A 24,704-nucleotide genomic window follows, 5' to 3' on the forward strand; every position below is an offset into this window, starting at 1 on the left:
TGGGCCTTGCTAATTATGTTCAATTATTTTAGAGGTTCACGTTTGTCACTTATTGCGTTTTTTGATAGCTAGAAATTGATACCAAAATATCCTGTCAGCCAAAACTGACAGTGTGTACCGGCCTTTAATTCGGGTCGTATTACACAACTTATTATTTACATTATTTACACAACAATCGGTTTAATTAATGGTCTGTTCCCGTAGAACTACAGTCGAAACCGTTTATAATGACATATTGGTTATAATGGCGGTATCCATTATCTTATATCTTATTTTACCGGTCCCTTGACCGTTGTTATAATCGATTTCGATTGTAGTTTGAAGAAAATGGGATAAATGCAACCCTGCAATGACTCCTTATTATGTCATATATTGTATATAAACACATGAAACAGTTTGTGGATTTTTTACATAAAATTTTAGGAAAATATTGCAAAAATTTAACAGAATGTCAAAATTGAAATTTCTCTTCTAAAATCAATTCAATTAATTCCCTCTAATGACCCACAACATTTTACAAAATATATGGTTTGGAAATTGAAATATATTTAAATTCCAACACTCACCTTCAAAACGCGTATTCATTAATAATTAATTTGAGTTTGGAATACAACAACTACCAAAATTTACATTTCCTATTGTTTTTTGCTGAATTAAAGAGAAGAAACAAACAAGAACGCCAACTCTCAAAAACAAACAATTTTTTTGTACATTGTTATTTATCTCTAGTTAGATAGAACTAAAAATTTTAGTTAATTAACGTTAAGTAAATTTTGTAAATAGTTAGAAATGCGAAATAATTTTTAAATAAAATGAACAAAATAAAACAATCAATCATATAGTCATACAAAAGAATATAAATGAAATATTTGTTGTAAAATATTAAAAAAAAATGGCAGAAAAACAGGAAAAGCAGAAAAAGGAAAATAACAGGAATGTCAGTCCCCCCAAAATCCCCAAAAAAGATTTACCATGCAGACAATGATCATAAGGAACCTGATAACAAAGGTTTTTCTTTCATTTTTCATTACAACATACAGCAAATAGCCTTAAGTCGAATTTAAGCAAAGCAAACTGAAAAAACAAAATCAAGTGGAAACTAAAAATAAGCTAAACCCCTCTATGTCCCCTCTACCAAAAAACAAAAAACGAAAATGAAAAAAAAATTAAATATAAAAAATAGAATTTGAAATTGCACACAGCTCCATCATCTTTTATCTTAAAGATGGTGAGTTGTTTTAAAACTCGAAAAGAATTAAAAACCAAATACTCTGAACGTTAAATTTAAATATTTACGATTCTGATATTAACTCAAATGAAAAAATTAAAATATATAGCATAGTTGTTAAATACACACACATGAGATGGAAATTAAACGATAAATACAATTCAATGATTAACATTTTAGATCAAAAATAATTATTAAAAAAAGAAAAAAAATAGTGAAATAAAATATATATTATAATTAAAAAAAATAAACATTAATACACCCAAACACACATTATATACAAACTTGTAGCTGATTTATGATATAGGATTAAAAACAACAACAGAAAATTAATTATTATAAGTAATAACAAAAAACGAAATAATAAAAAAACAATGTTTATAAAACTCCAATTCTTGTTAGTGATTCAATTTTTGATTATACAAAACATAAAAAAAACAAAAACATAAAATTAAAACAACTTTTAAAACACAAAAAGACATCATAATTATGATGCTAATGGATAATTACTTTAAAAAACAATATACAACAAAAACATGTCATACATTATCGACGTATATAGCAACAACAATAACAACACGAACAAAAAATACCAAACAAATCCCCTCCATAAGGTCCCACTCACATTCCACACCATTTGGGTAGATAAAAAAATTGCAAAAAATTAAAACAATTTTGCAAAAAAAATGTGTAACAAATTTAAAAAATATATAAAATCTCAATTTCCCATTATCCAACAACTAGTTAAACTGTTAGTCTTATATTAAAAAAAAATTGTAAATTTGTTAATTTTTCTTAAAACAAAAAATCCCATCAATATTAAAAAAAAGAAAACAATAACTAACAAGAAACCCAACAACAACATTATGGATGGATTTTGTAAATGGTATTTTATTATGTATAATTTATTTTTTATTATTATTACTATAATTTTTTACATTTTTTAACCATTTTTGCATTTTTTAAAATGAAACCGAAGGCATTATGCTCCAAACCAATTAGTTTATAAGTTTCCAAAGGAAAAAAAGAAATAGTAGCATAACAGCAAATTGTCTCTATGCAAAAAACAACAACACAAATAAAACTAACAAATATTTTGAATTACAAAACAAAAAAAAACATACAAGCAAACAAACAACCAACAAAACATACATACATGTTTATCTAAAAAATTATAAGAAATTAATTATGTTAAAATAAAATAAAAAAAACAAATAAGAAAAACTACGAAGAACTGGAAAAGAAAAAGAAGAAAAATAAAAGAACAAAGAAATTCAATGATAAAAAAATTAAAAAAAGAGTGTTTTATTTATATAAACAAAAAAAAACAACTAATTAAAAAGTCAGTAAGTTCGACCAAACACTACTTAGGATTTTGGAAATGAAATTTCTAACCCTCTTGCATGGGACTAAATACTGTACGGAATGAATTTAACCTCCGCTCACCTTTAATTTGATGACCAATGGTGTTGTTTTTATGCATTTTTCCTTAAAATAATAAAAATAATTATTTTTAAAACACTTCAAATGTCATTGGGAGCCTCAACTCACAACTCAACTCTGTTGCCAATTTCCAAGATTTCATCCTTCTCGCATGACATATTTATTCAATTGACACTTCCCTTAGGGTTTCGGTGCCATATTTTTCTATTATCAGACATTTTGAGTAATAAATTTTATAAAAAAAGCAAACAAATTTAAAAGTTTTGTAATAAAAGTCTGATTCCGTTGCCGCCAACTTTCACATGACAGCAACACAAAAAGTCGTTTTTACACCAAAGAGATGTTGCTGCTTGCTTAAAGCAACGGCGTCAAAACTGAATAATGTGGCCGCAATACAAAACATCGGCTAATTGACATTCCCTCTTGTCTTTTTCTAAACAAACGTGGTAAACACCATTATTCTTCACCCTCTTTCGTAAACAATACCCTCCTCTTGCCGTTTTCTATCAATGTTGTATTTTTTCAGCAATTTTCACCTGTCATTTTTTAACCACCACTCATTTTGTATTTGATGCCCAATTTTCTTGATTTTGATAATTTTTTTCTTGAAATTTTTGAAAGCTGTTGAGAGCCTCCACTCATCTTGAAATTTTGTTTCAAACATCATCAAATAAAATTCTTTTCCATAACAAAATTGTTTACTTTTTTTATTATTCTCTCCAATTATCCATATCCTTAAAACTACTGACGCCCGAACCGACACCCCCACTCACACCCGCAGCTAATTTTTCATTTGCCCCAGCATCTAAATATTTACGCTGAATATCTTCATAAGTGCTAAAGAAGAAATTATGGTTGTCCTGTGACACTTTGGTCAGCCAATCAAACCAAATCTCCTCGTTCAATTCAGTGGGGCCAGTATACATGGGATTACGGGGTGTGGTAAAAACTTGGGTACGAAATCTATTAACAATATCACTTAATGAATCGTGATACGTGGTAGCCGCTTCAGACACGACTTCAGGAAATAGAAAACTATTCACTTCCAAATCCATTTCATTAGAACGATTTTTCTTATTTCTCTGAGTTGTCGTTTGTTGTGCTGTCGGCATGGGATAGGCATCACTTATTTCCCCTCTAAAGATACGCAGCTTCGAATCTTTAAAAAAGGCTTTCAACATTTGATCTAAACAGGTCTTGTTGGCTGGGGCAAAATCTAAACGTTTGGCACGATTTTTAACAAACAATACATTGGGGAAATACTCAGGCAGGAAGTTGGGTTTTATGTCGGGAGCAGAGGGTTTCATTAGCTCAGCCAATCTTAGCAGATTTAAAAAACTTAAATTGAAATAATCATCCTGCACTACAATAAGCAGATGGCACACTGACATTAGGGTTATAATGCTATCCAAATCTTCCAGTTCGTTGTTGATTAAATCTTTCTTATAGGCATTTGACATAACTGGCGGTGTGTCTAATAAAATCATGCGATCGGAGGTAATAAATAAATGTGTAGACTCTGTCCGCGAACGAGCAGAACATTTGTTCGCCTTGAGCTTAGTGGGGAAAGTGGAATCCTCCTCCACAAACACCTTGCGATAATAATCGAAATCTAGCTGTTCGTTTGCCAGCAAATTTAAAATTGTCGACTTCCCAACACCTTGGGTGCCCACAACACCCACTACCAAAAAATCGGTATTGGCTTTCATTAATAACTTTTTGGTGCCGACATTTATTGTGCCGGTCGATGATATCACAGTGGCTGGACGACTCATTTGATAGACTGGTTCAACTATGTTTTGCGATTCCGTTGTGGTAATATGTTGTTGCTGCTGGGCAGTAATGTTGGGGCTTATGTTAGGACTTTGGGCTGAGGATTTTTGAAATATAATTGTTTTATGTGGTATCTGTTGGACATTGGAAGTTTGTTCTGGTGGTTTGGCCTGGGAGGATGAAGGTGCTGTGTCCGTCTCATTTTTCTGCTCTGTTTTGGATTTCAATAAGATTTTCGGTTGTACCTCAAGACGTTTTTCCTCCTGCTGGAAGGGAACAAATCAATTACACATGGCCTCACATGGTATATTTATTCCATTAACACTTACCTTAGGTTTTCGGTATCGTCTTCTTCTATTATCAGACATTTTGTGTAAAAGAATTGATTAAAAACCAAACAATTTAAAAGGTTTTTAATTAAAAACCTCTAAAACAACTGATTCCTTTGCCAACCACTTGCAAATGACAGCAAAACAAAAGGCCGTATTTACACTAAAAAGATAATGCTGCTTGCTTAATGCAACGGCGTCAACATTTAGTAATGTGGCCACGGGCAAAACAGTAGGTAAATTCAACAGCTGATTGACATTCCTTCATGCCTTCTTCTAAACAATCGTGGTAATCGCCTTTCTTCTTTACCCTCATTCGTAAACAATACCCTCCTCTTTCCGCTTTCTTTCGATTTTGGTTTTTATCTATTTTTTCCACAGACTCTTCCATGTGAATGCAACGGCGTTAAAACTCCGTAATACGGCCACGGCACAGTTAAACCACTTGACATTTATTTATTTACATATTTTTGTGGGTGGAAGAGGCTTCCTTAAAAAAACTATTAAAAAATAAATAATTCAAATAAAACCACAATAAAATTAATTATAAATTTCTTCCAAAATGCCTTTGATTGTAATATCTGGATTTCCGGCCAGTGGCAAAACAAAACGTGCCTTAGAATTGAAACAATATTTTGAAGGCAGAGGGAAACGTGTCCATCACATAAGTGAGAACAAGGCCATACCAAAGGCAGGATTCCATAAGAATGTGTATTTTGCCGATTCACAAAAGGAGAAGATGGTCAGAAGTGATTTGAAATCTGAAGCACTAAGATTGTTAGATAAAGAAAGTGTGGTCATATTGGATGCGGGAAATTATATCAAAGGTGGGTAAATATAATTCCTTTAAAAATGATTAATTTAATTGTAAAATTTCTTCTTATTTAAGGCTACCGCTATGAGCTGTTCTGTGCGACCAAAGCCGCCCGAAGCACACAATGTACCCTATTCTGTGGCATACAAAATGACCGGGCATGGGAATTCAATTGTAGCCGTAATGGTGTTGAACCTGAGGACCTTAGTAAAGTGGAAGACGAATCCCTGCTAGATAATTCTAACATTGCCTATAGTAAAGAGATTTTTGAGGGATTGTGTATGAGATTTGAAGAGCCTCATGGTAATTGTCGTTGGGATAGTCCGCTGTTTGTATCGTTTCCCGATGATGAATTGGAATTTGAAAATATTTACAGTGCTCTATTCGAATCGAAACCACTGCCACCTAATCAATCCACGCAAAATGTAAGAAGCTCTCCTCAGATTGTGGATACAACATTATTTCATTTGTTTAATTTTTTCAGCCCCCCTTAAGTTCAACAAATTATGTTTTTGAATTGGATCGCCTAACCCAGGAAATTGTGGCCGATGTTTTGGCAGCAAGAAAAATTGGCATTTTAGGGCCGGTGCCAATAAAAAATAGTCAAATTAAAGTAGAAATACCCGGTAATATGACTGCCATTCAACTCAATCGTGTACGGAGACAATTTCTAAACTACAGCAAACAGCATCATGCCACTACCAGCACCCTTGACAAAGTTCCTCAATTGTTTGTGCAATTTTTAAATTCCAATTGTGGGAGCGGCTAGTAAACAAGAAAAGAAACTACAATAATTTTGCATTGTCGTTTTACGATTTAAATGTATTTTTTGTGTGTTTGCATAAAAATTCACTTAACTCCAATTTGTTACTTGGAAGCCTTCATGGATTTTCTTTTAAATGTTGTACAAAATATTTTTTGTATTTGAAAAATAAAAAAAGAAAAACATAATAATTCAAATATGTTTAGTAAATTCACAAAAAAATTCGTGATTTGTCCAGGTCAATATTTTTTGTTAAACATAATCAGTGCAATCATGACAACATGATCAATCACACTCCGTCATTCTCATAAGATCATGTATGGATTCTAAGCCATACCATCGGTATTGCTTTGATTTTCCTCCATATCATCGCCACCATCACCAGTGCTGTTGAGCGGTTTGCGACAAATCCAAAATATACTTTCATATTCACTCTTCAACATTGAATTTGGATTTTGGGCATATTTTGTACGTACACCAGTCTTAGAGGATAATACTTCAAAACCGACATTATCGATGACATGCATTATGTCCTCAAATGTGGGTTCAATGCTGTCCTCGTTGTGGACATCACTGAAATGATAGAGTAATGGGCCCAGGTTAACCCAAATACCGCCAGGAACTAAGATACGATAAATAGTTTCGATGAAATCGATTACATTGTTTGCACAGTCAATGAAGAAACATGTGGCCACACAATCATAGACATCAGGTGTGGTGTAGACCTTAAAAGAAAATGGAAGCAGATGAAGACGCAAAACATAACCTCAACTATAGGTGGGGGTCTTACCTCCAGAAAATCTCCTGCAACCACGGAGAGTTTACCGGTTGGTTTATTTTTAGCTGGGCTAACATCAGGAAAACGCACCGCAGCCACCTGATCGGCTCTGCGCAAATTATTCACCGTGTGGTGGACCCAGGGATAGAGGGAGTACATGTTCTCATCGGTGCAAAAGTTCAAAACAAAGTTCGAAGCAATCAGCATGAAGTAGGAGAATTCATTGCCCTCACATTCATAGCCCCGACAGGCAAGTTCATAGGTTAGTCTGCCCAAACCGCAGCCAGGTACCAAAATCTTTACATCATTTTCGTTACTGGGAATAAACAGAAATTATTTTTTTGAAAATTTTATAAAAATTTGATTTGAAATCACACTTACTACTCCTTGGGATTGAAGTATTGCTCAATGGCATCAATGATGGGTTTGTAGGATTGATTACGTTCTTCGACACACTCAGGACTCCAGTCCCGGGCAATGGCTTTCAATGTCGATTGGGCCTTTAAAATGTGAAAAGGTTCAACATGGTCTTCAGACTGAATCAAAGTGGTTTTTTGGTTTTGTTTAAGTGTAGAAGAAGAGTAAGGAAGGAAACACATCATGATGGTGGTTTCCTCACAGGAGAGGAGGAGTAATGGAACAAAAATATTACAACAAATCAATTTTAATTAATCTACGCCACAGCCAACATAAATACACACAAACAGACACACACACTCATTACTTAATCTACAAAGGACAGCAGCTAAGCAGAACTCTGGCCCTTTCTCTGCATATCTTCTCACAAATTCCAAAACATACTTACATGTTCCATTTCTTGATGGCGTATTTTCGCCACATGTCCATCCATATCACGCTGGCTCACCGCTGAGCTATCACACAGTGGATTGTCCACCAACATTTTCTTAATGACTACTTGATTCTTGTCAATACAATCCCTTACAATACTTAAATGGTGTCTATATTTGGCCAGCATTTTTTGATGCCTTTTGGGCAGAGAGTTCAGATAACTTTCGGTTTTGTTGACCTTGGCCAGTGAATATTTTCTGCAAACAAAACAAAGCGACATATTTTGGTCAATGACTCTTGTTTGAACATAATTTATCAAACTACCTACCGATAGAATTTCAATGCCGATATTATCTTCTGCAGATGTTGCTTTTCCTCCTCTTCCTCTTCGGGGGTCAACAATGATGGACATGCATCCGCCGACATATTGCTGAGCGAGATCAACGAGGATGATGAGTGTTTTCTGTTCATGTTGTGGTGATCGGTACCAGTTGATGCAACATCCGACATAATCGAGCACGTTTTCCTCACCGTATATATAGCCGGAACAAAAACAATGTCTTTCGTTTCTTTTTTTATTCTTTTTTATTGCAAATCCCCGTTATGTTGATGGTTGGTTGGCTGATTGTATGGATGAATTGTTTACATGAAATGACAAGAGTCTAAAGTGGCGTACACACTATAATTTTTCAATGACACCAAATGTCCAAATTTTGCTTGTTTGATAGCAAGATCAATTAATAAAATCTCCTACCAAACAGCTGTTTTTTATCAAGTCTAATGTAAAAAATTTAGACTTTGTTTACGTTTTCACAAGTCAAATCAATAAGAGATTTTGACAGCAAACTTGAAAAGCAGCTGATATTCAGCTTTCTCCCTTGGTGACCATATTAATAGGCCTTAGTTCAGTTGACAATCAAAACTGTCCGTGTTTAGCTAGAAATTAATTAATTGAAATTTGTCAACATGTGAACCCTACTAAACACTCATTGGGGATGTGTTCAGTAGGCATAAGGTGACATATCTTATTTTCTATTTAAATGAATGGCATAGGGGAAAACTTATTTATAGAATATAAATAGATTTAATAGGTCTTTATGGCATTCGATTGACTTAAATGTCATCACAATTGTTGGAGGTTAATTAGAATTAATTAGAATCTATATTATGAAGGCAATTCACGTTGACAAAGATGTGAGATCCTTGGCATTCAGGGTTCTTAACGACATTTTCAATGTTTTTTATTCATTTTTTTATTTCTTAGCGTGGTTTTATATTTGCCGGGATCGGGATCGGTGTTGAGATTTTCTCTCTCTCTCAGTGGTAAATTGTGAATTGTGTTGGAAAACATTACCACAGGTAGGAACAAAAAAGTGCGAAAAGGTACCTAAAATTCTACTTCAAATGATAATAAATAATAATTATCGAGAAATATTGGCCAATATTTATACCAGTTATTTGCATAAATAATATATGTTATAATTTAAGCGTAAATGTATTCACAAATAATAAAAAATCTAATTTTTGTTTTGGTACGTTTATGTCAATTCGTACCTTTTGTGAACAAAAAGTACGCTTGTTACAAAATTAAAAATAGCGCAACTCTAATTACTCTCTCAAGAGAGAGAAACTCTCAACACCGATCCCGATCCCGACAAATATAAAACCACACTTATCCACCAACATGTGAACCTCCCTTACAAAACCCACCCCTAAAAATAGAAATATAATTGCAGCTGTGTTCAGTGAGCATGAATAAGGTGGAGGCATCTTTTTTGTATTTCAAAATCGACAGCTGGCTTTTATTTTCAAATAAAAAGTATTTTTAATTCTAAATTAAAACCTAATTTTTTCATAGAAAAACTCCAATTAATTTATTTGTGTAATGACGGCCGAGCTAAATTTATCAATGGACGCAAATATAACACCATCCAGAAAAAGGAAACGCCAGCAACCATTCCCCGAAGAAATTATTAACAAGAGTTCAGGTTTTACAAATGAAGCGTTCAGTTCTACGCCGAAAAAGATCCTGGCCAAAAGGCGGCTAAACAAGGAGAATGCCTTGGCATTTGCAAACAATGCTGGTCTGGAAATAAAATCGATTGAGGATATAGTCAAGGATGGAGAGGAACAGCAACAGCAATTACCGCCAAATCCCTATGAGGTTTTGCGTAAGCCTCCCAAGAAAAAAAAACGTCCTGCCGAGGTGGCTTGTTTTGAGAATCCGGCACTGAATATTAATGTACCAGAGAAACAATTTAATCCATATGAGGTAGGATAAAAAAATACTTTTCAAATATTATTTTTTAATGTATAAAATATTCAAATTATTCTAGGTTGTACGTGAAAATGTACCCCTGGCAAATTCCAATTGTTTTGTTAATCCGGCATTGAATTTAAAAACCCACGATCTGCCAGCTTCTAAAAATCCCTTTGAAATACAAAGAGAAACCACAACCAAAGATGATATACCCATTATGCCGTGTAAATTAAAAATAGGTTTACCTTTTGTTCCAAATGTGGGTTGTCGCATCGATTTCAAGGACATGTCCATGTCTCAGTTAACACCCACAAAACTTTTGGCCGAAAAACTTGTTTTCTCTCCCGTGGTAATGAAACCGAATAAAGTGTCCTTAGGATCCATTGGTGAAGAAGATACCATGGATATTGGTAAAGAATTGGATTGTTATCAATTGGAATTGGAGAATAGCATAAATGAGGCCAAGTTAAGGAAAAATGGTATCACCGAACACTTGCCCATGTCTCCGATCAATGAAAGTATTAAATTGGAAGAAACTGTAGAGCGACATACCCAAACCCAAGTAGAAATAACAAATGGGGTTGTAACAAAAATCACTGAAGAAAGTTCGGAAACAACAACACTACAACGTATAGAAGAAGAACCAAGTGGTGTAACAGATTCCAAGCAGGTCAATACAAACCCATTTGAACAAAGTAATTTACCAGAAGTTCCACTACCTAAATTGGATTTGGTTACCAAAAATCCCTTTGCCTTGGATGAGGAAGATGAAATTGTGGTGAAACCAGAAGATTTGGATGAACTTTATGGTCCCGATAGTGATATTGAAGATGCTAATGAATCGTTTGACTTTAAGACACCAGCTCCATTTGTTAGAGCCTACACCAAGGCCACTCCAGCCTTAAAGGTAAGCAAAGAATCTTTGGAAAATGTGGAAAGCAGCGATAATGATAAACACAAAGACCACAAGAAATCAGCCTCCGTTAAAAATATGATACGTAAGTCAATACGTAAACTAATGCATCCCAATGGACATCAGTCGTCAACAAAAACAGAAGCATCAGAAGAAGGCGAAGCTGAAGGTCAGGAAAAACAAGCCACACATGGTGGTATTTTAAATAGCATACGCCAAAGTTTGCGGCGCAAACCCTCCCGTGTTCCTTTGGCTGAAGAAGAAGGACAAACGCAAATCACCGAACTGTCCATTATTGATGGCAGCGAAAGGACAATGAAATTGAAATCGGATTTGGTACAAACAGAATATGTTAAAATTGAAGATCTGACAAATGAAAAGAAGCACAGCCTACGCAGTAGCATACGGCGTTCCACGCGAGAAGTTGGCCACCAATTGATGAAATCAGTATTTCACAAGAAACACGAAGAATATGAGTTTGCAAACAATCATTAAGAGTTACACAATTTTTTTTAATTTCGTTTTTTCCAAAGATTTTTTTATTACAATAATAATGGCTAAGTTATTTTTTCAGCTTCTTACTTTATACTTAAGTATATATTTTGGAGTTTTTATATTGCACTTTTACATATTTTTTATGTAAGTTATTACAAAAAACCAGAAGTTATCTATTGCACCTTTACCAAATAAAATAAAAATGATTTTAAAAAATGTTTTGAATTGCATTTTCATTTATAAACTGTTTGTATGAGAGGTTTCCTACGACTTTGAATTGGTTTGTAGGCCTGCTGATAGACACTGGTCAGACGCCAATGTTCCGGATAACCACCTTCCCCCGCCCCACCGGCATAACTTTTAAATGGCGGCACCAATGTGTCGATATCATAGTTCTTTTTGGTATAGGGATTACGGGGTTTTGGCACTACCAATACACGTTGTGAGGGATGCGAATGATGATGATGACTGCCCATGCTACAGCCACTATCCGAACTAACAAAATGCCCGGCGGCATTAAATCTTGGTAGCCCTGCACGAAATGCCGCCTTACATGGCATTCTCTTTTCCGTGTAATGATGATGACAATTTGGTTCCGGAGCCACTTTGTGACAAATCCGCGAACGAGCTCGGCGAAAGAAACCTGGACGTTTGCAGCCGCCAGGGTCAAGTGAAGAATCAAAATCACACCCTGGTCCCAAATATTTTTCACGTAAGGCTTTATAATCTTGATCGGATATATCGGGATTTGATTGGAATTGTTTTGTAAGTCTTTCGATGCGATGACAGGCACTATTATCCCGCGAAACACTGCGAGCTCTTGGCATGGGACGACAAAGATCCAAATCATCATCGGTTTGTATACGATGGCCACCAAAATCAGTCTTACGTCGTAAAATGTCCTTATCGAAGAAGTCAGTTTCGCCTAAAGTGTTGGTAAATACTCCAGCTGAACGTCCTGTGTTCAAAGGTGGATCTTCTCGAGGACTTTTCACAAAATTAAATACAGCAGGCCCAGCAGAATCATTAGATCCATCAATGTGTCGTGGCCTAGGGGGTTCTTGGGCCGGTAAATCCCAACAAATTGCCAAATCCATGGCTCCAACTTTTTTCTCTGGATAGGGGGCGGCTGAATACGATCTGAAATTGTCACTAGTATTATAGGCTCTGGGTACAACCCTCGATGTCTGAGGTCGATACACTTTCATTTTGGTACAGTGGGTGGGGCCAGCGTTATGGGTCTTAACTCCTACCCCACTGGCAATGGGTTCAATATCTAATGCCAACCCAGGATTATCACCGGTAATTTGTAGTCTTCTAAATGCCAAATCTGCCACACAATCTGGTAGAGGATTGTGCATTAGGTTGGTTTGATGCATACGTTTGGCTAGCTCGAAATTTGTATGGGCTGGCACCACAGGTGAAGGGCAACGTTCGTTGGGTTTCCCAGTTATGGTTTGTGAGCCCATCATGTTTGCCGCCGCTGAATCGTTGTCAAAGACATTTGTTGAAAATTGGTTCGTTTTGGTGATGGTATTATCAAGTAAATCCAAATCTCTTATGCGTGGTGAAAGATTCGATGTAACCAAAGCGGAGGTTTGTGGCAAAATGGGTGTTAATTTTAATGGTGGTGGTTCACAATTGTTAGGCGGTGCCTTACATTCATGATCCCCCAATAAGTTTTGATCTAATTTTAATGGAGGTTCTATATTGTAATCGCGATTGTATTTATTTTCCAACAGAGATTCTCGTGTGGGATGTTGTTCCTTAAAGGAGGTGAAATCACCGGGTATATATTCCAAATCTAGGGACTAAAAATTGAAAAAAGGGAAGAAATGGGACCAGGAAATTACTTTTTTAAATTACAAAAACTATTTCTTGCTTATCTGGAACAAGGTGCGTTTATTATTTGACTAAAAATTGAACAGGGAAAGAAATGTGTTCAAAAAATTTTTTTTTTTTTTAATTTCCAAGAAGCTTATCTGGAACAAAGTGCGCTATAATTTTGATCATGAGTGCAAATGAAATTGATTTTATTTTTTTTTATTAATTTTTATTTTGTAATGGCTTGAAATTGAATGATTGTGCAATTGAATCGAAAATTTATCTTACATCCTTCTTTTCACACGCATGCAAAGGCCGATTCGGTTGAGCCACCCTTGCTAGGGTCTCACATTTGTTTGGGTATGACAATCGAGTACCGGAGACACCAAAATCACTCAGATCTTTGCCATGATTTGTTGCCGTCAAATATTTATGATATTCATCACCAAATTTCCGTGTCAATTTATCCGGTAATTGATAGGTCCCAGAAAAATTACCCCAGGGATTTTGATTTAGTCTGGAAATGTAGAAAAATTATTTTAGAAAAAATTTTTAAATAAAATCCATAACAATATACTTCTTGGAACTATCCAACAGATGGCCCCTTTCATTGGCTATGAACTGGGTAGAGCCTTTACGTTGACGTGGTCGAGGCGGATCTCTGGTTTGCCATTTGGGTAACTCCCAATTACCTAAACGGCGTGAGGCATAGGCTTGTTCAAACTGAAATAGAGAAAAACGGAATGAAATGACAAATTTAACATAAAAACAACCTGTTCTAGAGACATTACACAAATCTAGCCTGTAATACCATAATTTATATCATTATAATCCTTGGGTAAACAAACAGGAACAAAGTTACTACCCAAACATAGATAACAAAACACCCTTTTTTTCAATAAAAAACTAGACACACAAACAACAACAACTCTGCCTTGTTAAAAGATGAGTTGACTTCATCCCCTGCCATATTAGCCGGCAATTACATGCTGTTCGCCATACATCCTTATAGACAATTTTTTTGAGGACATGTGTAAAAAACTATCCTGTTTTAATACCACTTAAGCTTTTGTTTGTTTTTCGAATAAAAAACGATGCACAATTGAATTCAGTTGGTATTTGTCAAATTTAAATGCTGCACTTCTTAATCCATAGCTATCATTTATCACTTTCGGACCTAACCTCAATTTTGGGGGGTGGAGAAATTCTGCAAGGAGGCAAGTGTTTTAGTCAAAAGTTACTGGGATTAAAATACATCTGTTGATGTAAAAAAACAAATAAGAAACCAGGTGGCCGGCGGGATATGACATTAATTTCAGAAATAAAAAAATATTTGGAAACAATTCTAACAGAGTTGGTTTTTTGTATATAAAAATCCAAGACTTGTATAGACCTTGAAAAAAATAGTTTTAATGTAACGCCTTGTGTAGATATTTGAAAAAATATTATTTAAAAAAATTTTTTTTAATTCTCGTGGGAACCATTAGGACCATTATCCTCTTGTCAGCCTCTTTTTTTAGTTTTCATATGTAAATTACAAGAAATTTGATATCTTCATCTGTGGCCAGGAAAAAATTTACATACCGACGTTACTGTTATTATTCCATCAACACTTGTCTTGATGACATTTAACGGAAAATTATTTGATTGAAAACCACACTGGCACGCGCCACACGAACCTGTGGCATAACACCACACCCAGACAGCATCCCGCAAAAGGCAGATACAACCACCCTTCTCTTATGGAAATGATGTGAACAATTTCAACACAGATATTCACACATACAAAATTAGTGAATAATTAAATTTAACGGTAAGAGGCGTTAAATTCGATACTTAAATTTCGGGTGAATTCGTACTTCATTTCCACTCTATCTCTTTGTATTTAGTTCCACTGATATAAGTAGGCATTTCAAATTGATTTTAAACTCAATTAGCAAATTGTTAACAATTTGAGAATATTGGTTGTCTTCCATAGATAACGGAACGGGTCATCATTTGGCACTTCTACAACAAAACGTTCAGCCATCCATCAAATAGCCAAAGTTGTCCCTGACAATGATTATAATGTCAAATCTCTGGGGCAACATTTATCAAGAGATGCTACAAGCGCGGCGACATGCACGTACGTTTGGCAAATACCCCCCACCCCTTAACTTCACACAGGACACACACAATAACGCACCCTTTCGACTTTCACACCAACCCTCTGTAGGCTGTGGGCTAGCTGGTATTTTGTAAGTTAACACGTGTATCAATAGATTTCGAGGATTTTTTTTTGTTATTCGGATTCTATTGGTATCTGCTGGAGGTGGGTTTCACTAACAAAAAAGGCATAAAAACACTTGTTACGATAATCCTCGTTTTATGACACTCCAACTTTAAATAGAATAATACTTAGCCTTCGGAGTAATTTTACGCTTCTCTACCAACCAGATAATGGGCGGATCGATGAATGGATGGATGGATGGTCTCCTGTCGATTTTTTCTTCCTTCTTCTCTTGACTAAAACAGATGTCGAATCAATTGTTTTGAAATTAACTTAATATTATCCCGTGTATCTATGTTGCCGTCGCCACGGATAATTGCCAGCATTAAACGAAGATATGTGATTAAGCGAAAACTCCCGCAAATACTGATATGCCGGGTGAAATCGAACGAACGAACTTTTCGAAATACAAAAGCCTGTCACATTTGACCCAAAAAAACATAAACATATTTTGGCAAAATAGTACAATAATTTCTTGTACCAGGATATTATTTTGTTGTTTGTTTATTTATTTTCTTATGCATGCAAAGGTGGGTATGGGTGTGTGTATACAGGAAGATAGGTAGAAAAATGTACGAGGTTAGGTTTGAACAAGGCGTGGATTTTTAAAAATATATTTTTCAAGGTCTCTCCGGATTTAATTTTTTTTTCATGGACTATACAAGGCGTGGATTTTTAAAAATATATTTTCAAGGTCTCTAGAAGTTCCGGATTTAATTTTTTTCATGGACCATAAAAGGCGTGGATTTTTAAAAATATTTTTTCAAGGTCTCTAGAAGTTCCGGATTTAATTTTTTTTCATGGACTATAAAAGGCGTGGATTTTTAAATATATTTTTTCAAGGTCTCTAGAAGTTCCGGATTTAATTTTTTTCATGGACTATACAAGGCGTGGATTTTTAAAAATATTTTTTCAAGGTCTCTAGATGTTCCGGATTTAATTTTTTTCATAGACTATACAAGGCGTGGATTTTTAAAAATATTTTTTCAAGGTCTCTAGATGTTCCGGATTTAATTTTTTTTCATGGACTATACAAGGCGTGGATTTTTAAAAATATTTTTTCCAGAAGTAAATGGTATGTATACCCCACACAACCATGTTGTCAGGGTATTATAGCTTTGTGCAGTTCCAAGAGTTTGTAACGCCGCGAAATATTGGTCCTAGACCTACCTTTAAGTATACCGATCGTCATATCTCAACTAGCTGAGTCGATCCAGACATGCGTGTCCGTCCGTCTGTCCAGTTATGAACCAATTTTGCATGTAGGATGGATACTGGCCAATGAAGACCCCTATTGTTTTTGTTAAAGATCGGTTAATATTTAGGGAATGAAATGGACCAAAAACTTTATTTTTGTCTGATTATGTGGTTGCTCTAGAGGCCGCAAATTTTACATGGAGAAGAGGATTGGGCCAAAGAATATCCATGCCTGTTGTGATAAAGATCGGTCAATATTTAGCGGGTCAAATGGACCCTGACTTTTGTGTGAAAAATTACAAAAGTTATATTTTATAGCGTATATATTTACTCCTGAAGGACATAGAGCCGAGAAGTTGATAGTATATCCAATAGAAGTGGTTGAGCTTTAAATCGATACCAAATATAGTAATGTATCTACTCGGATGTGGGAGTTACACTCAAATATTTACAGGTGCTTACGTATTCAGATATTATTTAGTAATCCATTACCACACTAGAGGGCGGAAATATAGCACTGATCGCTTTGAAATTTTCCATGAGGTTCCAGTTATGGTCAAGGATAACGCCTATAATTTTCGGAGATGATCAGATTTTGGTTTTTTTTTTGTGTCGATCTGTAGGCCACCACCAACAACACCCACGGTGAATGGAATCTGAACAAGTAATTAAAGGGGCGCCTGTACTGAATATTAGTAATATTCGGAAAATATGTCATTGTAAGGAAGAGGTGCTGTTGAACTCTAATCGGGCAAGAGGTTGCAAATATCAAGAAATATTGCCCTGGCTCGGAATAAAAATCCGCAGAAAGTTAGAGTTCCGTGGTAGTTGTGTAGCTCCGCTCACTGGTTTTGTATATATTTTGATTCCAACTAACCTCGTATTTGAATGTCACAAAAAAACTATTATTTTTTGAATAACGTGCGTGAATTTTATTTATGCGGTTGCTATGCGAGGAATTTTGTTTATCAAGTGATTTTTAGCAAAAACGGAAGACAGCCAGTAGACAATGTTTAAATACTCACAAATTTACAAACATATACAATTTGAGGAAAATTATGATAGATAGCTCGATAATACACAATTTTATTAAGCTACGAATTTGTGAAGGCAGTCTTAATAAAACGTTCAAAGAATATACACAACATTTTTATTTATTTATTATTGTAAATATTTATTTATTATTAATGTTTAATATTTATTTATTATTATTTTTAATTTTCTATTCCGGATTCAGGGAGTTTGCTATTTTTTTAATCCAATATATTTGTATTCAATACCTGATTAGCACTATAATGTGTGGCCATTTTTTTCAAATACACAATTTTCTTAAAATTTTTTCTCACATAATTTTTTAAAAATATTTTTGGATTTCTTTTTCCAAATTTTAAATTATTTATTTTTGTTAATTTCTAATTTGAAAATTATTTCAAAACAAAAATTACTTTTTTGTTTTCAAATATTTTTAGCCCACTCTGTTGCGTGTAGAGTTTGTCTAAGTCCAAACTGAATGCCACAACTATTTGTAAAAATAGTATTCAAGGGGAATGCAGTTTTTTTTCAAAAATTCCTATAAAATGTTGCTAAAGGTTACCACTTTGTGAAAAGGTTTTGTTTTTTGTTGTGTTTATTGGAATTTTTTGTTGTTTAGAACTTGGACAACAAAACAAACATTAATTATTACCTTGGTTATATAGGGATATTTTATAAATTTCAAATATGCGAGGTGAGTGTGATAATTGAGGAGACCCAAAAATAAAAAAAAGAATACGAAAAATTTACAAATTTCAGAACGAATCTTGAGCAAAATATGGTGGATATCTTCATTAGAAACTCCAGAAAAGTACTGACTCGTCCAATTTAATTTCCATTTTTCGTTTTTTTTTTTTTTGTTTTTGTTTTTTTTTAATATCCAATGGAGAAAGTTCCGTATTAAAACCTCACTTGATTGTTTTAATAATTCAAACTAATTAAAAAAACATTGTTTTAATATGGAATCTGTAGCATTTTTTTTTTTTGCTGTGGTGGGGGCTATACAAAAGAAGGCGTGTCTTTTATTTACGAATTCCTGCGCATGTTCCAATTTTTTTTATCCCCAACCAAAAATTTACAGCATCCTCACACAAAAAAGGGGGATTGGAGACTGGACACATATGTTTCGAATTTCATGTATCAACTTTTTATGAATGTAGACAACAATGCCAAATGGGACTTTTTAGAAATGAAGGCATTTCTATACATAAAAGGTTTCCTTTAAAGGACAATGATTTAAAGGGTATTCAAGAGGCAATTGGAAAAATAAGAACAATTTAAAAAAAACAAAAAGTTATTAGAACTTAAAGTTTTCTTTCCTTTTTTATGACTTTTAAGACATTACCAAATTTATTTTATTTATTAAATTTATTAAACATTATTTTATTTTAAGTTGGAATTAAATGTTTTTAAATTCTTTCACAATTTTTATTTTGAGTTTTTTTTCGACATAACCTAATTTCTTTTATTTATTACATTTTTATAAAACTTGTTAAGCGATTCGGCTTAAAAAATGTTTCATTTTTTACTCAATTTTTAGACATAACCTAATTTCTTTTATTTATTAAATTTTTAAAACATTATTCTATTTTAAGTTAGAATTTTGTTTTAATTCTTTCCTAATTTTATTTTGAGTTTTTTCGACATAACCAAATTTCTATTATTTATTACATTTTTATAAATTTTGTTAAGGCATTCCGCTTTTATTTGAAGTTAGAATTTAAATTTTGAACAATTTTATTTCTCTTTTTTAATTGAATTTGTTTTCGACATAACCAAACTTTTAATTTATTTTATTATTTTTGTTTGAAGCTTTAAAATTTCTTTATTAAAATTACTTTCGAATATTAGGAAATGCACCCAAATTTTCAATACATGCAGAAGTATCTAAATTCATTATCCCATTACTAAGTAATAATTATATTTTTCTAAAAGTCGAAAGTACCTGAAATTATTTTCCAATTGAGAAAAAAAAGTATCAAAATTTTCTTAAAAAATTAAAATTATTTATTGAATAGTATTTTCTTAATATTAATAATTACACATATAGTCGACTTAATGCAATATTGAAAAATATTTCCAAGCAAAGTCTACACATTTTCATTTTTAAATTTAAATATACAAAACTTTTATATTTATATCACATAACAGTAATAGATAAACTTAAAAATTTCTATAAAAAAAAATAAAATCATCTATGTATATAAAAATATGTATTCTATTTCAACTTAACCTAACTTATAACCCCGCAATCCTATGGTGTCTCCAGAACATGATTGAGATATGCAATATAACATATGGCCAATTTTAAGATTTCAATTTTCGACAACTTCTTATCTGGCGGTAAAGTTGGTAGCAATTTCCTTAACTCCGCAAAGGATACATTAAATGCTTCGACGCGAATACGTTCTCTGGTTGCATGAGCTGTACGATATTTTAGTGTTGCACGTCTTCGGCGACGTCTTTCTTCCCGCGAAAGACCTACTAATTCTGCTGGATCTAAATGTGTTATGGGTGTGGTGCGTCTACGTGGAGCTGGCGTGGGCGGAGGTTGTGGTAAAGATTGTCCCACAGATCCGGATCCGGATTGTGTCATTGGTGGTGGTGTCTCACACGCCATACGAGCTTGATATCTTTTATCAAAATCGAAAGCGGCATAATCTTGATTTTCCACATTATTTAAATCTTGCAAATAATAACGGCCCACAGCGGCAATATTTTGTGGTGGCACCAAATGATTTTGTGTCATATCATAGACCATGGCGTCCAGTTTTTAGGTATCTGCAAAATAAAGGGGAAAATTTTGACATAAATATTTGCGGCAATAAAAGGCAAAAATATTAACATTAGTATTTGGAAAAGGAAATGGCCACAGGTTGTTATTTAAATAAGCAAACCCTTTATTATTTCAGCGGTTGCATATGCCTAAAGGGCGTACTAATTGTATTATTTATGGCTTTTATTGTTTGGCAAACAATAACGGGTTATTATTTGCACACGTCCTTTGCACACATCGATTGTGTGCATGAAGTATTGTGCAAACACTCAACCCTTCACTTTGTCCAAACATCAAATGTATTGAATAAACATTTACCATCAGCACATCAATATTTACAATCACGTTCACCAATTTGCAGTAAAAATCTTGTCATATTCAATTCCCAAGGGTCATATAATCCAATATGTTTTCATAACTTACCCAGAATTTTGGTTTTGTGGTTTACTATTAGAATATCCGTGCTGATAGGAATAGAATTAAATGAATCCAATTTTTTATTAAGTACTCCTTACTGTTGCAATTCCAATTGGAAACTGTAACTTGTTCGATGTTTAACAGCATCTTATATAGGACACACATCCCTGCATCCATTCATCCCTTATAAATGAGATTAGTCGTGTATGACTACATTAACCAATCAGAATACAGATAAAACGTAAAGGAAAAATGGCGTACAAAACTCCGCCCCTCCTCATTCAACTGCTTCATTGTAGACCCCTAATATTAAATATTTAATTATCTATTTTTAGTTGGTTATTTTAATACATTTTATTTATAATTATTACCTTTATTTATTATATTTTCGTGGCAAATAACACCAGTCCTTTATAAATTTCTGAGTGAACACTATTTTGCCGCCAATTCAACTGACAAAACGTAAACGCATTGAACACAACTGTCAAAACAACTGAACACAGCCACAACTTACAACATCTGTTTCTTAACGCCGTCAAAAGTGATCGGCTTCATGGTGTAATTGTTTTGCATAACCTAGTGGGCGAAAACATATGTTTTGTTTCTTGGGGCAAGTGGAGGAAATCACCGGAATTCTTGGAACATTTTTTTGATATTATAAATTAAAATGTTCTCCTTAAAGTGTTTGCTAAATTCTGCCGAAAGTCATTGCCTCCAGGCTATGCGTCATTATGGCAAACACAACAAAAAATTCCTCTACAAAGATGGCCAGAAATATGGAAACATTATTTACTATCCAAGGCAAGTATTATAGAATATATGATGGGGAAGAAGTCAATTTTAAGGTCCGGTAGCACTAGAGGCCTTGATTTCAACAATATAGTTTTGGAATCAATAAAAAATGCAAGGATAACATCAAATCTTTTGAGGCCATTGTATTCCGCATCCTTTGGTCGACATATGGTTTATTTCCGTTTATTTCCTTCTTTGCAGAACCCCTGATCATCAAGATCCCCCAATTGAACCGGCAAAATTGTTTCGTGTTCAGCGTATTAAACCCGTCAAAGGTAATCCCTACTGGGAGAAACGTCTCTTAAAGGAATTGGGTTTGGATGGCAAACAAGGTGATTTTACCGTTGTGAAAAATATTCCCGAAAACAATGCACGCCTCTGGAAGATAAAGCATTTGATCAAGGTGACACCAGTCACATTCCCTCATGGTGAACCCACAGAAAATGATATCAAACACACTGTACTCAAGGAGAATGGTGAATGTATAGTGACCAAAGAAATTGGTCCCGTTGAAGACAGAATACAAGCATTGGAAACATTCGAAAGTGATCCCAAACGTTTGGATACGGATTTATTGAAAAAAGATGCACGTTTGAAATGGCAAAATCCATGGTAGAAAAGAGGTTTTATTATTAAAAAAATGAACAATTTTTTTCGCTTAATAGTTTTGTGCTAACAATAAATTATTAATCTATAGAAAACAATTGCTTCTTATTATTATAAATCTGGCGACATAGCTTCTACGGCCACTTTTTTGCCCAGTTTCTTACAACCTGAGGTGGCAAAAATGCCATGGACTCGATCGTAAGTGATGTAGTCGTTTACAACTCGCCTGCAAATAACCAAAGGGCAATATTACAACATGGTATTTTATTATTAAATATTCATTTTTCAATACTCACTCCACAACTTCATCCTTGGGTTTTTTGCCCCACAATTCAAACTCCGCCTGGGCACATTTGTAAACATGCGATTTTTCCAAAGGCAAAAATGGTATAAAATGATCAATTAAATGTGATTCAATGAGGCTGGTCTTCTTTAAGCCTCCATCCAAGTTGTAGGCTCCCTTTTCCAGAATTTGTTCAAAATCACTCAAACGAGTTTTATCACGCAATGTCCCACTCTTGATCAGCTTACCCAACTTATCGGATATGTGGACACCAGCAGTATTGGAAAGAAAAATAAATATCGCCTGGGTACTGTCCACACCATTAACCAAGGCATTGTAATTAATCAAAGATGCCAATGATTCAAAGACCATTGGTGGCATTTTATCCACCTCATCGAATATAAACAATGAACGTGGACATGCTGCAATCGCCTCTTTAGCATCCTTTAGTATACGGGCACTATACAAATGGGCATCCGATTCCAATGGAAAATCACCACGGCCCAAATATTTGCGTACAAATTTACTTTTCGATCCTTTTTCGTAGATTCTTTGGGCAATTTTATCGGCCACAAAATTCTTACCCGTTCCCGGGGTACCATGAAAACTAATTACTAATGGTTTTTTGGAATGCTCCTTTTCCTTGAAGTGAGCCTCTAAGGCGGGTATCAACTGTTGCTTGACAATGTGTTGGCCAAACAAATGCTTGTCCAAATCCTCTTGCAGACCTTTAATGTCCGCTGGTATGGAGCGTTCGTTGCAACATTCAGCAAAGCGACAATAAGTGTTATCTTTTAAAGTATCAAATTTGTAGAGACCCAATGCAGCACCAGCTGCTAGTCCCATGGACAAGGGATCAAATAAGGCACGGACACTGGAATTTATAACACAGATAATTAATGACAAAATAAATACACATTTTGAAAACATTATTCTATTCTAAACGACGTGGTGCAAGGCGGCAGTGCAGTAATGACGTATCTTTTGTTGGTGGATTTTGAAATTTCTGTTTTAAGGGGACTGGAATGTATCTCAGCTGTTGTTGTTTTTGCAAGCCATGCAAATATAATTGATGACTGCGTTGTCAAAAATAGATGTCGGCAGTGACGTTATCATTTTGCAGTGAATCGCATAAAGTGTAAAATGAATGTTTGCTTAAATCAAAATTAGTATTTTTTTTGAAATATATAAAATAAAAACGATCTTTTCTTCACTAAAATTTGATTTTTAATTAAAATTGTTTTAATTTCACATCGTCACAGGCATAATTTTTTTCATTTAACCACCTAAATGCGATGAGTTACCAGGACACATTGTTTACATGTCACAAACAGCTGTTCGATAATGTTTTTAAAAGCGCCGGCAATTTAAAAATGCTGGCATTGTAATAACGGTACTTTTAAAAAGAAGAAGGTATTTAGCAAGATCTATTAATAAGGTCACCAAGATAGCAATCGAAATCGGAAAAAATGTTTTTTTGTAATGTTCAAAAAAAAATTAAAAAACAAAATTAGCAATCGAAAATCGGAAAACAGATGTTTTTTTGGCAATACTTTTATTCAAAAATTTCGACAAAAATTTGTGTAAAAAAATGTTTTCATAATGGAAGTCAATTCACAATAATATTCTTGACAGCAAACTTGAGGGGCACATATACAGCTGGTCTCCCTGGATGACCATATTTCTATAAAAAGGCGCGTCACAACTAAAATAGAAAATTCAAACTTTTTTCTTGAAGCTTGAATGTTTTGAATGTTTTTGAAAAACTTGTAGAAAATGGAAGTGTTGGACATTAAAACGGATTTCAACTCCAACAAGGGTGCAGAAAATGTCAACGACATTAGAAAACATATCATTACCAAACTGGAGCAGATACATCGTTTCAAGGAACGTGTCTCCAAATACATTGATGATAACTATGTC

The 24,704-nt window shown here is 34.2% G+C and overlaps 8 protein-coding genes across 8 annotated transcripts; 3 read left to right on the forward strand and 5 right to left on the reverse strand.

Annotated features, from left to right (window-relative positions):
• Positions 1-3,381: 3,381 nt before the first annotated feature.
• Positions 3,382-4,812, reverse strand: LOC133336532 (protein SMG9). Its single transcript, XM_061544815.1, has 2 exons — positions 4,774-4,812; positions 3,382-4,710 (listed from the first exon to the last, which is right to left on the reverse strand). The coding sequence occupies exons 1-2, from the start codon at positions 4,810-4,812 to the stop codon at positions 3,382-3,384; spliced, it is 1,368 nt and encodes a 455-aa protein (XP_061400799.1).
• Positions 4,813-5,335: 523 nt separating this feature from the next.
• Positions 5,336-6,357, forward strand: LOC133336549 (protein KTI12 homolog). The gene is made up of 3 exons (XM_061544831.1): positions 5,336-5,600; positions 5,663-6,012; positions 6,072-6,357. Exons 1-3 carry the CDS (start codon positions 5,336-5,338, stop codon positions 6,354-6,356), a joined length of 900 nt encoding a protein of 299 aa, XP_061400815.1. The 3' UTR covers position 6,357.
• Positions 6,358-6,676: 319 nt separating this feature from the next.
• On the reverse strand, positions 6,677-8,439 carry LOC133336533 (carnosine N-methyltransferase). The gene is made up of 5 exons (XM_061544816.1): positions 8,246-8,439; positions 7,934-8,174; positions 7,510-7,628; positions 7,141-7,444; positions 6,677-7,075 (listed from the first exon to the last, which is right to left on the reverse strand). The coding sequence occupies exons 1-5, from the start codon at positions 8,425-8,427 to the stop codon at positions 6,677-6,679; spliced, it is 1,245 nt and encodes a 414-aa protein (XP_061400800.1). The 5' UTR covers positions 8,428-8,439.
• A 1,363-nt stretch (positions 8,440-9,802) lies between these two features.
• On the forward strand, positions 9,803-11,585 carry LOC133336534 (uncharacterized). Its single transcript, XM_061544817.1, has 2 exons — positions 9,803-10,189; positions 10,254-11,585. The coding sequence occupies exons 1-2, from the start codon at positions 9,803-9,805 to the stop codon at positions 11,583-11,585; spliced, it is 1,719 nt and encodes a 572-aa protein (XP_061400801.1).
• Positions 11,586-11,818: 233 nt separating this feature from the next.
• Positions 11,819-18,182, reverse strand: LOC133336536 (uncharacterized). The gene is made up of 4 exons (XM_061544818.1): positions 18,156-18,182; positions 13,987-14,132; positions 13,698-13,926; positions 11,819-13,396 (listed from the first exon to the last, which is right to left on the reverse strand). The coding sequence occupies exons 1-4, from the start codon at positions 18,180-18,182 to the stop codon at positions 11,819-11,821; spliced, it is 1,980 nt and encodes a 659-aa protein (XP_061400802.1).
• A 1,979-nt stretch (positions 18,183-20,161) lies between these two features.
• On the reverse strand, positions 20,162-20,675 carry LOC133336551 (helix-loop-helix protein 1). The gene has a single exon (XM_061544834.1). The coding sequence runs from the start codon at positions 20,666-20,668 to the stop codon at positions 20,162-20,164; it is 507 nt and encodes a 168-aa protein (XP_061400818.1). The 5' UTR covers positions 20,669-20,675.
• Positions 20,676-21,740: 1,065 nt separating this feature from the next.
• Positions 21,741-22,509, forward strand: LOC133336531 (large ribosomal subunit protein uL30m). The gene is made up of 2 exons (XM_061544814.1): positions 21,741-21,901; positions 22,094-22,509. Exons 1-2 carry the CDS (start codon positions 21,768-21,770, stop codon positions 22,506-22,508), a joined length of 549 nt encoding a protein of 182 aa, XP_061400798.1. The 5' UTR covers positions 21,741-21,767; the 3' UTR covers position 22,509.
• Positions 22,510-22,579: 70 nt separating this feature from the next.
• On the reverse strand, positions 22,580-24,461 carry LOC133336537 (torsin-like protein). The gene is made up of 3 exons (XM_061544819.1): positions 24,439-24,461; positions 22,795-23,655; positions 22,580-22,724 (listed from the first exon to the last, which is right to left on the reverse strand). The coding sequence occupies exons 1-3, from the start codon at positions 24,459-24,461 to the stop codon at positions 22,610-22,612; spliced, it is 999 nt and encodes a 332-aa protein (XP_061400803.1). The 3' UTR covers positions 22,580-22,609.
• Positions 24,462-24,704: the final 243 nt, after the last annotated feature.

This window comes from Musca vetustissima, unplaced genomic scaffold (genome assembly GCF_032173495.1).
Source record: "Musca vetustissima isolate MV318-11 ecotype Yass unplaced genomic scaffold, APGP_CSIRO_Mvet_v1 utg1129, whole genome shotgun sequence".
NCBI lineage: Eukaryota > Metazoa > Arthropoda > Insecta > Diptera > Muscidae > Musca > Musca vetustissima.